At 52.7% G+C, this 10,699-nt stretch overlaps 1 protein-coding gene across 3 annotated transcripts in view; it reads right to left on the bottom strand.

Moving 5' to 3' along the window:
* Positions 1 to 457: 457 nt before the first annotated feature.
* The window catches only part of TNIP1 (TNFAIP3 interacting protein 1), a 42,583-nt gene continuing 32,341 nt past the window's right edge, over positions 458 to 10,699 (bottom strand). For 2 of the 3 annotated variants that reach the window (XM_019627249.1, XM_019627250.1), the window contains 9 exons: positions 10,420 to 10,485; positions 10,138 to 10,269; positions 7,735 to 7,863; positions 5,448 to 5,579; positions 4,195 to 4,320; positions 3,597 to 3,662; positions 3,058 to 3,249; positions 1,699 to 1,789; positions 458 to 1,242 (listed from right to left, as the gene is read on the bottom strand). In XM_019627249.1, coding sequence (XP_019482794.1) covers positions 1,208 to 1,242; positions 1,699 to 1,789; positions 3,058 to 3,249; positions 3,597 to 3,662; positions 4,195 to 4,320; positions 5,448 to 5,579; positions 7,735 to 7,863; positions 10,138 to 10,269; positions 10,420 to 10,485 — 969 coding nt within the window. In that variant the 3' untranslated portion in view covers positions 458 to 1,207. The remainder of the gene's footprint in view (positions 1,243 to 1,698; positions 1,790 to 3,057; positions 3,250 to 3,596; positions 3,663 to 4,194; positions 4,321 to 5,447; positions 5,580 to 7,734; positions 7,864 to 10,137; positions 10,270 to 10,419; positions 10,486 to 10,699) is intronic. The other variant, XM_019627251.1, reaches the window with a different exon arrangement.

The following is a 10,699-nucleotide window of genomic DNA, read 5'->3' as shown; positions in this document are numbered from 1 at the left end:
GGTAGGGGGGAGAGAAAAGAAATGAAGGGAGTCCTCAGGCCCCTGCTCTTTGGTTTCTACCTAGGCCCACTACGCTGCTCACTCAGCATCTGGAGTTTATAAAACTAGTTCACATCTACTCTCATTCCCTCCCACAATTCTCCAAGGTGGCTCCATCTGACAGGTGAGGAAACTGAGTCTCACCGAAGGGCCAGGCCTTGCCTAATGTCTCCTGACAAGTTAGATGTAACCCTGGGATTTCGATCCAGGTCGCTTGATTCCCAGCCCAGGCTCCCTGCACTGCCCCTGGATGCCCCCCTGTCACGGAGGATCCGAGCGGGGCCCCAGGGGATATCAGTCACGAGTAATAGCGACGCTCTCGGGAGACTGGAGGGCACAGGGCAGAGCGAGGGCAGGGGCCAGGAAAGCAGCACTCTGACTAGGAGGAGAACATTAGCCAAGACATAAAGGAACACCGTTACAGAATCTTTCAGTTAGATTTATGTCCAAGATTTCATGCAAAGAGCTGCCCAGGGACGGACAGCCACCCCAATCTGGGCCTCCAGCACCACAAGCCTCCAGTGGTGGTGAGGCCTAGAGCCTGGCAGCTTCGGCTGGGGCCCCTTAGTAAATGTGGCCGGCGTGGCCTTTTTCCCAGGCTGTGGTGACGCTAGCAAGGCTGCCGTGGGCAGAGGTGGAGGGCCCCGCAGAACATCCCGCCGTTCTCTTCTGCTCCTGGAGGCAAACCTCTTGCCACAGCTCCTCTCGGAGGGGAAGGGATGGGCACGAGGCAGGCCCTGCTACTACAGAGCTTGAAGCAAACTTAAATATACATATGAATTGAATGTGGTCCCCAGAGGGACTGGAACCACTTCTGGGGAAGTGTTGAGAGAAAGGGGTCTCAGCTGCACCCCACTCTTGAGATTGACGCCTTCCGGTTGATTGCACAAAGGACAACAGGTCAAAGCAGGATGAGGCCTCTCTCCACTAGGTGGCAGGATAGTAACTTCTTCCTGGTCACTCCAAAGATGGGGGCGGATGGAAACCTGGGTGGAGCCTCCCATCTGTAAACAGTTCAGGTTGAGGCTGGTGCACAAGTTGGTCACCCATCTCAGCTTCCTGTCTGGCTGAGGCTCTGGCCACACAGAGCACATGGCCTCTAGTTTTTCAATACTCTGAGGTCAGTGGGCTCTGCAAGACGAAGGTGGAGCCGTGACATAATCTGGTCTCACTGAGGCCCCTCGCGGTCGTTTCTGGTGGAGTCTAAATAAACAAAAATTTTGAGGACTTAAAGATGATGTGGTAGAGTAGGTTTCAAAGTCCGGCGGAAAACAATACGGTCACAGTAAGAATTACTGAGTGTTACTGATGCCAGGCCCTTGCCTAAGTGCATTTAGCACTTAGATGTGTTTTTCATTCAGTGCTTGCCCAACCCTAGGAGGTAGGCAGATTATTATCCCTTTATGGAGGAGGGAGCTGAGGCACAGAGAGGTTTTAAAACACTTGCCCAATGTCCCTGATCTAGGAAGTGTTGGAGCCTAGTCAGTCTGGTTCCAGGTCCCAAAAAGTAGTTCTGGAAGAGGGGACAGCCCTGCCCTTTGGTCACCCTCTCTGCACCTCATCAGAGCAGCCTCTGAGGGGCTCTACAGAAGAGCTGGCTCCGTTTCTGCACAGCTGCGACTCTTAGAAACCTCCTCCGTACTAGGGGATCACACTTACCTGGTTCTGCAGGTCTGGCCGTAGGTGAGTCCATTACTTGGGAGGTCTGATTGCGCCTCGCCCCACAGGGTGGCCGCCAGGTGTATTCCGGCTGCAACAAATCTAGTACTTAGTAATCCAAAACCACACTTGAAAATTACAATAGCAGCTACTATGCTAAAACAGTACTAAATACACATTAATCAAGTATACAGCTGTCCCTTGGTATCCTCAGGGGATTGGTTCCAGGACATCCCCTCCAGGATACCCCAATCTGGGGATGCCCAAGTCCCTTATATGAAATGCCGTAGCATTTGCATATAACCTATGTACATCCTACCGTATACTTTAAATCATCTCTAGATTACTTATAATACCTAATACAATGTAAATGATGTGTAAATAGTTGTTATACTGTACTGTTTAGGGAATAATGACAAGAAAGAAAGTCTGTACATGTTCAGTGCAGGCACAGCCATCGAAGGCCTAACTACATAGTACACACACGTCACCAACAACGTAACTTTTTTCCCCCCGAATATTTTCAATCCATGGTTGATTGACTCCATGGATGTGGAACCTGTGATATGCAGGGCTGACTATAATCGAATCCCCACAACCACCCAGGTTGCCATTCCCATTTTGCAGGTAAGGAAACTGGGGCTCCGAGGGGTTAAGTAACTTTTTGAAGGTCATCCATCTAGGAAAGTGGCGGAATCCAGGTCGCTACAACCTCAGAGTCAATCTCTTAGGCCCCACGGTACACTCCAGTGTTTAAAGAACATGTGTATACAGAAGGGTCACAGGGAGAGAAGGTCGAAGACAGGCTGGCTAGGAGGCTGCCGTCACTTGTCCAGGTGACAGCGGGGACGCCTGAGGGGGGCTGTGGCAGACGGACTGACAGGATGGGAACAGCAGACAGCAGCTCTTTGGTGAAAGAATGATAAGCAAGGAAAAGGAAAGAAAGCAAAAAGAGAGAAAAAGAAACTAAAAACAGAAAAGAGGAGGGAGAGGAAAAGGCAAGGGAGAGAAAGTCTGGTGAGGACCTGTGGTACCCGATTACGTGTGGAAGTTGCAAGAAAAGGTCAAACCCAAACTCTGGCAGCCCTGGCCTGGCTGGTTAGAGGGGCCCTCCTTGCTGCCCTGTTGTCTTAGCCTTTTCTGACCTCTGTCAGTGACCCTAAGCAGCTTTGGGCTGGAGAGCCCTGCCCTGGGATAGCAGGCCAGAGCCATGCGCTGGACCTCTGCCTGCACACCACACTGCTGTTCACAAAGGCGCCACGGATGCGGTTTCTGATCCCTCACTTGACCTTGCCCTCTGGAAAGTGTCTGGGGTGGCTTCTGTGTGTGTCCTGGGGTGAAGGAGAGACACAGACTCACCAGATGGAAGAGGCGCGAGTTGGGGACTGGGGCTGGGTGCTCCATGCCCATGGGAGGTGGAGGGTAGCGGATCTGGGCCCAGTCCTCAAAGCCATGGTGTGGCACCATGGCCGGCATGGGTGGGTAGGCATAGGGGTAGGCCCCACAGAGGTGCTCCGGGTGGGGCTCCATGTGGTAGCGCTCTGCAGAGGCCTATAAGAAAGGTTGACGTCTGATGGGCTGCACAGGCCATGCCCAGTGATGCCCATCTCATCTCCCGTTCTTTATTTAGAACTGTAGTTCTCTGAGGGCTGGTACATGGGCAGGGAAGGCTGGCACATGGGCCCGGAAGGCTGGCACGTGGGCACGGAATATCAGCCATGATGACAGCTAATGTGTTGTGAGCACTTACTCTATACCAAGTACTGATCTAAGTGCTCTACCTGCATCCCCTCATTCGTCCGGGACACCTGAACAAATACTGCCTCCCCCTTCAGACTGTAGCTTCCTGCAGAAGGTAAGGCAAGGGAAGGGCTGCTTCCTCCCTCAAGCCTCCTCACCTTTGCTTTCCTCTTCTGCTGTTTGAGAGCTTCTTTTGCCTTCTCCTCTTCTTTGAATGCTTTTAGCTGAGGAAGGAAGGAGAGCGAGAGAAGATTGTTGGTCCAGGTGCTCCTTGGCCAAGCCTGGACCCAAGGCCTAAGCAGCCCCAGGGCTGACTGGCTAATGAACAGGGCTACTAGTCCGGGCTGACCTGCCTGGCCCAGGCCTGAGGAAGGGCCCTGGGGGACACAGCGCAGCCCAGGCCGGTGGCTACAGGTAAGGCCTACTCATGGGAAGTCTGAACACATGTCAGGGGGGTTCCCATGAGCCTCACTGCTTCTATGCTCCCATATTATCATTTTTAGTGGCATTCAGTGAAAGCGTGGGTGGCTGGCTCAGGGCCAATTCCTAAATTTGCTCTTTAAAGGCATCAAAACCGATTGTGGAAAGTCTGAGCTAGAGGTCACAGAGGGGAAGGCTCTTGTTGAGGTACACAGACATTTAGTAGCAGAACCAGTGAGTGTCCTGACATCTGGTCTCACCAGGGACCCTCCAATCCATGCCCCCCTCCCTATGAGGACAGGCCAATAGCGCACTCCTGGGTCTAGCTCTGCTCACCTGGGCATTCGACAGGGCGACCTGGGCCTGCAGTTTCTCCACCTGCTTCTTCAGTTCTTCCTTCTCCTCATTCATGCGCTCTCGATCGCTGCGCTCCCTCTGGAAGTCCTCCTCAAAGATCTTGACCTGGAGGGGCGGGAAAAGGAGTGGAGGCGAGGGGTGAGAAAGGAAGGACAGTTCCAAAGGGAGGCTCAGACCTACTCAGGCCCAGGAGCTCAGGCCTGCTGCTGGGAGTCACAGACGTCAGGAGCCGGTGTCACCCTGTCTCCACAGCCCCCATACGGAAGGGAATGGGTACACCTCCAGACACACCCCCAACTTCAAACAGGACCTCCGAGATCCCTCTATTCTGGGCTTCAACACAGGTCTTTATTTAAACAAGGGGTCCATGGCTTAAAAAAAAAAAAGGTTGACAGCCATCAGCCAGTCCTGTCCTTTCATTCTGCTACAGACCCAGGGAGGCAGAGGCCACGGGACCGGAGTGTGGGTGGAAACTGGCTCAGGGAACTAAAGGCCTACAAAACCCTCCCAGGTCTCCGGGGGCGCCTGGCAGGGAAGGGGCTGGGACAGGGCCCTGCCGCTGTCTCGGCATCTGCAGGTTCACATCCTTAGGGCAGGTCAATGAGACTCTGAGTGGCTCGAGGTGACAGGAGGATCCGAAGCACACATGGGAGAGCCATGATCTTTTCAATCTCCTTTCGAACCTCCTGTGCCCCTCAAGGAGAAACGTCTCCATTTTATGCTAGTATGTCTTTAAGGCCTTTCTAGTATGTGTCAATTTCCCTCAAATGAAGGGAAAGTGGACTCAAGCGCAGAGTTCTTCATCAGACAAGAGTATCTGGTTTGAGTTCAATAACCGTTTTGCTTTTACTGTATTTCTCGCTTATGGTTACTTTCTACTTACGGCAAATAATAAACAGGTTTTTCGGTTTAGAGTAGTGATGTAAAGCTCCCTCTTAATTACATTTCATGAAAGTAATTTATTTAAAATTTATTTTTAAAATTCTAGGTAAATAACAGCATAGTTGTGGTACAGAGGTGGCGAAATCATAGAAGCGGCAGAGGAATGACCTAGGTGGGGACACACTGCTGGAAAGCATAAACCTATATAACCAGGCCAGGGTCCTGGCCAATGGCCAGAAAGTGGACCGCTGATTGCAGCTTCAATATGATTCCAAGCCCATCCTGGGCCCTCAGGAACGCTCCAGCTCCCACTGTGCACCTCCTACCTGGCCTCCTCCTCTCAGGCTCACCTGCTGTTTCAGCAACTCGTTCTGCGTGACCAGCTCCTGTTTCCTTAGGAGGCCTCCAGCTCCTTCCGGGCTCCCAAAAGCTGTTGGTGGAGACGATGGGGAGGCCTGGATGCTGAGTGCTTCCTCCAGGGCCTGGAATCAGGAAGAGAGGAGATGGGCCAATGAGCAGAAGCCCAGGAAGTCAGGCCCCATTGGAGAGGTCATCCTCAGGGACCCCCTTCCTGATAATAATGATACCTATAATCACCACCAGCAGCATCATTTAATAAATGCTGCCTTATTTATTAACACTATCCACGCATCGTTTCATTGAATCTTCTCCACAGTTCTAGGAACGAAAGACTATGATCATCATCCCCATTTTACAGATGTGAAAACTGAGGTGCAGAGACCTGAAGAGATTTTTCCAAAGTCACACAGCTAGTAAGTGGCAAAGTAAGTGGCAAAGCAGGGGTTTAACCCCACTGTGTGCTCCTAACCAGCAGCCTAAACTGGGGTCTTCAGGTAGAAGGGAGAATCTCCTCTTCCCTGAGCAGGTGTGGCCCAATTCCAGCACCCAAACCCAGAAGGAATATTAAGTCCTTTCTTCAGTCTCTTTGACAACTGCCCTGCCCTGAGATTCTTTCAGCTTCCACAGCCAATTCCCACCAAACCAATCCTTCCACCCTCACCTCTTCCGAAGTTAGACTGGATTTTCATTTCAACTTCCTTAACTTTTCTAACCCTGAAAATGGGCTGAAACATCACCAAGTAACATCTGGAAATTAAGAAAAACACCCTTTTCCCACCATGCTCACAAAATTCTTTCCTTTATGTAAACAGTGTGCTCACATCTTCTTAAAAGGTTTCCATTAACTGGTTTTCTCCTTCAACCCTGTTAACGTTATTTGGGCACTTTGGGTCACTTCTCGAGACTGGCCACCCTCATCGCCACCTGGACGTCAGCCCCCTGGACAACAGGGCCTCTGTTTGCCACATGTCATTGCCCACGGTGCCTCCTTGGACTGTGCAGAGATAAAAGAAACCTTCCCCAACTTGGACCGGGGCCCCCACTGGGTCTCAACTCCCCCAGAAACACAAGGAAACTGCTGAGCCAAGAGTCAATTTAGGGTGCTTGCTGCAAGGGGAGGCTGTGGCTCCCCTTCATCCTCCTACTCCATCCACCCATTTTTAGGTAAGAAGACTGAGGTCCAGGGACAGGGAGAGCCCTGCGTTAGTCATCCATATCAGTGTCTCTGTCCCCAGCTGTCCCAAGACAACCTGGACGGCAATGATCCTGCCTGGGTTCATCGCTCCAACCAGCACTGCGTACAACATTCTGCCTGGATTTAGACCTCAAGTCCCCCGGCTGGGGAGAAATCATTCTTTTCTCTGAGAACAGGTCACAGGGCTCATGACTCAGCATAATCAATGCTTTTCAAACACCGAAAACCAATGGAAGGGAAAAGGTGAGCCAGGCTCAACATCTCCTCCAGGCCTTCAGAGCACGTTTCCTCTCAAAGTTCCCTCCTCGTGTTCCTCTAACCCCTGCCCTGGGGCTGAGCAGGGCTAAAATGAGTCCAACCAGGATCAGATGGCAACGCTGAGGCCCAGAGAAGAGGGTCCAGTGTCTAAGCTGGGACTAGAACCAGCCCCCAGACCCAGCCCAGCCCAGTGCCACTCACCTTGGCTCAGAGAGGGTTTCCGTTTTACCCAGCCCCCACCTGGGATCCCACTTCTCGAGGGCGGGAACCCTCGGGCCTGTGCTCATCTACTCTCTTCAGCGAGTATCTCCTGAACACTTGCTTGGTGCCAGGCACTGTGCCAGGCGCTGGAGGTATAAGCCCTGGTAAAGATGGACACCTCCCACCACTGCATGAGAAGACAGACTGTTACATAAGTAATCACAAGAAATTGCGAGAAGGGGTGTGAAAGAAGTTGCTGGTACTCCAGGTGCATAGACCAGAGTGACCTGATGAGCCTCGGGAAGGCCTCGAGTCCCAGGCCTTGTCCCTGAACCTGAACAATGAGCAGAGTGGCACCGTGTGAGGAAAGCATGCATCCAAGGCCATGGAGGGGGAGTGTGCACAGGCTCATGCCCAGGGCTGGCCTCTCAGTGAGAGGGGAGGGAAAGGCAGAGCCAGGGGAACCACAAGGCCACGCCGAGGCCCTCAGCGCCAGCGTCCTGACCCCGGAGTTGCCCCTCCTGAGCTGAGGTTTGAGGGCACTGGAGCTGGGGTGGCCGCTGCAGGTGCAGGTGGGCTCAGGGAAGCTATGCTGCCCACGGGACCAGGGCCAAGGCGCCCACCTTGTTGAGCCGCTGGATCTCCTTTTCCTGGTAATCCCGCTGCCGGGTCAGTGGGCTCAGCTGATCCTGCAGGTGCTTGACCTTCTGGAGCAGTTCCTTGGTCTCTTCCGCCAGTCGCTCCTTGTCGGTCTGCAGGGAGCACAGGGTTGGTAAGCAGGAAGCCCCTTCAGGAGGCCAGGACTGCCTGCACTGCCTGCCTCACCCCTCACGCAGGCATGCCTCCTCTCTCACGCTCCCTCAGCAGCCCCACAATGCACCATGCAAGGCACCCGGGGTTACAGTGGAAATGCCCACACGGTCCTGTCCCCAAAGAGGCATGTTGGTTGAGTGAAAGGCCCTGGGTCCTGACACCAGCTCCCCTACCAGCAAGCTGAGCCCTGGGGCATGTCACAGCCCTCGCTGGTCTAAGCTTACCTATCAGCCATGGGTAAAGGGTTCTTAACATGAGTCACAGGTGNCATGGGCCACTGTGAGCTGCACCCTCCTTAAAAGAGTCAACTATGCCATTGTAGCATGAAAGCAATGTGTAACCAGTGACCATGGCTGTTCCCCAGCAAGCTGAGCCCTGGGGCATGTCACAGCCCTCGCTGGTCTAAGCTTACCTATCAGCCATGGGTAAAGGGTTCTTAACATGAGTCACAGGTGGGCTTCAGGAGGTCAGTGAGCCCAAAAACTGAATGCAAAATTTTGTCTGTGCAATTTTCTAGAGACAAAAGCCATAGTTTCTGCCAGATTTCTCAGGGATCTTATGTAACACACAGAAAGTGATAAACCACAGAGAATCTCTAAAGGACATTTCTGCTCTGACAGTTACTGAACCTAGAGGACAGAAGACACTCAAAGAAATAAATGTAGCATAAGCAGAAAGTATTCCTCTACGAAGAAACAGTACTCAGGTTAAAAGAAAGCACTAGAGCTGAGAAGAAACAAGGGAAAGCTTCAAGGTAGAAACGCTGCTCCAACACCCACTATGGAAAGTCAGGGCTTCTTCACTGCAGAGGGCCACAGCTGATTGGCCTTCAGAGAGCTTCCAGTCCTTGCTCCTATATATGATGGGAAATGAAATCGGCAGAGAGGGGAGGTGACTTATCCCAGGCTACACAGCGAGCTGGGGCTAGAGCCCAGGTCTCCTAATTGCAGTGCCCTTCCCATTTGCAAGTCAAAGGAAGTATTTAAAATAGGGGAGGGCAGTCAGGGATTGCTGGGGGCAACCTTGGTCAGGATGTGTGGGAGCTGTTCTGGACTTCCACTCAGAGGCTCCAGGATTAGCATGGCCTCTGTCACCATGTATCCTATCTACAGGGCCGGCTTTGTCTTGAAACATGCCGCCTTCCCCCAGTTGGAAGGGAGGTGCTGTCAGATCCAGGGACTTGTCCACCTACTGATGTGAGCCAGGGGTCTGGCTGACAGTCACAAGCTGTGACTGCACTCAAAAGAAAAGATAGGCAGTATCCTCCCTAACACTCATCTCCAAGCTAAGGAGCGGTCACTGAGGCAGGCTGACCACTCAGATAAGGCCCTTGGGTGTCACACCCTGAGAGCAAAGTCTGAAATGCAATCTGTGTTGAAAATGCCCATTTTTAAGCTACGCAAAAGCAGCCTGGGCCTAGTTCCCATGAAGGGGAAGACACTGTGACATAAATAAAATCTCTCACGAGTCTGGGGGTCAAGTGGCCTTTCCTCTTTAAGCTGTAACAGGATCCGGGAGGGCCTTGGCTGGTATCAGCCACACGCATGGCAGATCAGATGCTATTTATTCAGGGGACGTATTCCTGGACCCCACACTGCATCTGGTCCCCCTTTCTGCCCTCTCCCTGACCCCTGGAACTTCTCCTGTGTAGTACTGAACACACTTCTACGTATTTGCTTCTGTAATTAGTTGTATAGAGTCTCTTCCCCCTCAAGGGTGGGACTGGACTGTCCACTGCTGAGTCTCTATGCGCACCCTACGGCCAAGGGCATGCTCTGTTGAACAATGATTACACAAATGAACAAAGATGTGTCGTCTAATGTTTTAGCCCCTCCCTCATCACAACTCTAAACATTCAACAGCACCCCACCCCCATCAAGTGCACTAGAGCTGGCCTGCTCATCTCTCTCTTTTATCCTGTGCTTCCTCAGTCCATAGGTCTCAATTGAACAAAAAGTTCTGTATGAAAACAAGAAAATGGGAAAAGCAATCGCTAACCCAACCACCTCAATTTTTAGATGGGAAACTGAGGCACGGGGAAGTGCTTTTCCCTCCAGGCACACAGCCCTTTAGCAGCAGAGCCAGAGTGGAGCCCCCAGGTCTTCCGACTCGGGGCCCCCCCAGCTCATTTACTCCACTGAGCTCCTGGGTAATGGGGAGTGGGGAGCAGGCCCCCTGCAGCTGAACCTGCAGCTCCCAGCAGTCGCACTTGCCTCCTCTGTTTCAATCTTGGACTTGGCCAGGAGGAGCTTGCGGTCAAAGTCACGCTGCTTCTGCTCCCGCTCAGCCTCTAGGTCAGACACCTGCTTCTGCATGTCTGCCAGCTTCTGGCGCAACTCAGTGATCTGGGTTCAGAGGCAGAGAGAGGGGTGCGTGAGGGTGAACATCCAAGGTTCAAAGCTGCTGAGAGGGAAGCAGCCAGTAGGGCCCTGGGGACACTGAGAGCACAGCCCAGACCCTGGTTCAGCCTCGACTTCCCATAACTCCCACGCTACCTTCTGCTCGTACTGTTGCTTCATGGACCGGAAATGCTGGTCCCATTGCTTGTTCACTTCAAGCAGCTGTGGGGAGAGATTGCAGTTAGCAGGAGATAAGCAGAGAAAGACCAAAGAGAGCCAACTCCACGCGTACCAGCTCCCCGTGGAGCACGCAGTGTGTGTGAACACGTGGTGCCTACAGACACTGCCTCAATCCCCAGCTGCCCCAAAACTCAACGCTCCCCAGAGATTCACCTTTATCAGCTGCCACGTTTTATCCTTGCCAGCACCGCGAGAC

The sequence above is a fragment of the Hipposideros armiger genome, unplaced genomic scaffold (assembly GCF_001890085.2).
Source record: "Hipposideros armiger isolate ML-2016 unplaced genomic scaffold, ASM189008v1 scaffold_725, whole genome shotgun sequence".
In the NCBI taxonomy this organism is placed as follows: Eukaryota; Metazoa; Chordata; class Mammalia; order Chiroptera; family Hipposideridae; genus Hipposideros; species Hipposideros armiger.
This window is presented reverse-complemented; position numbering and strand designations above follow the sequence as displayed.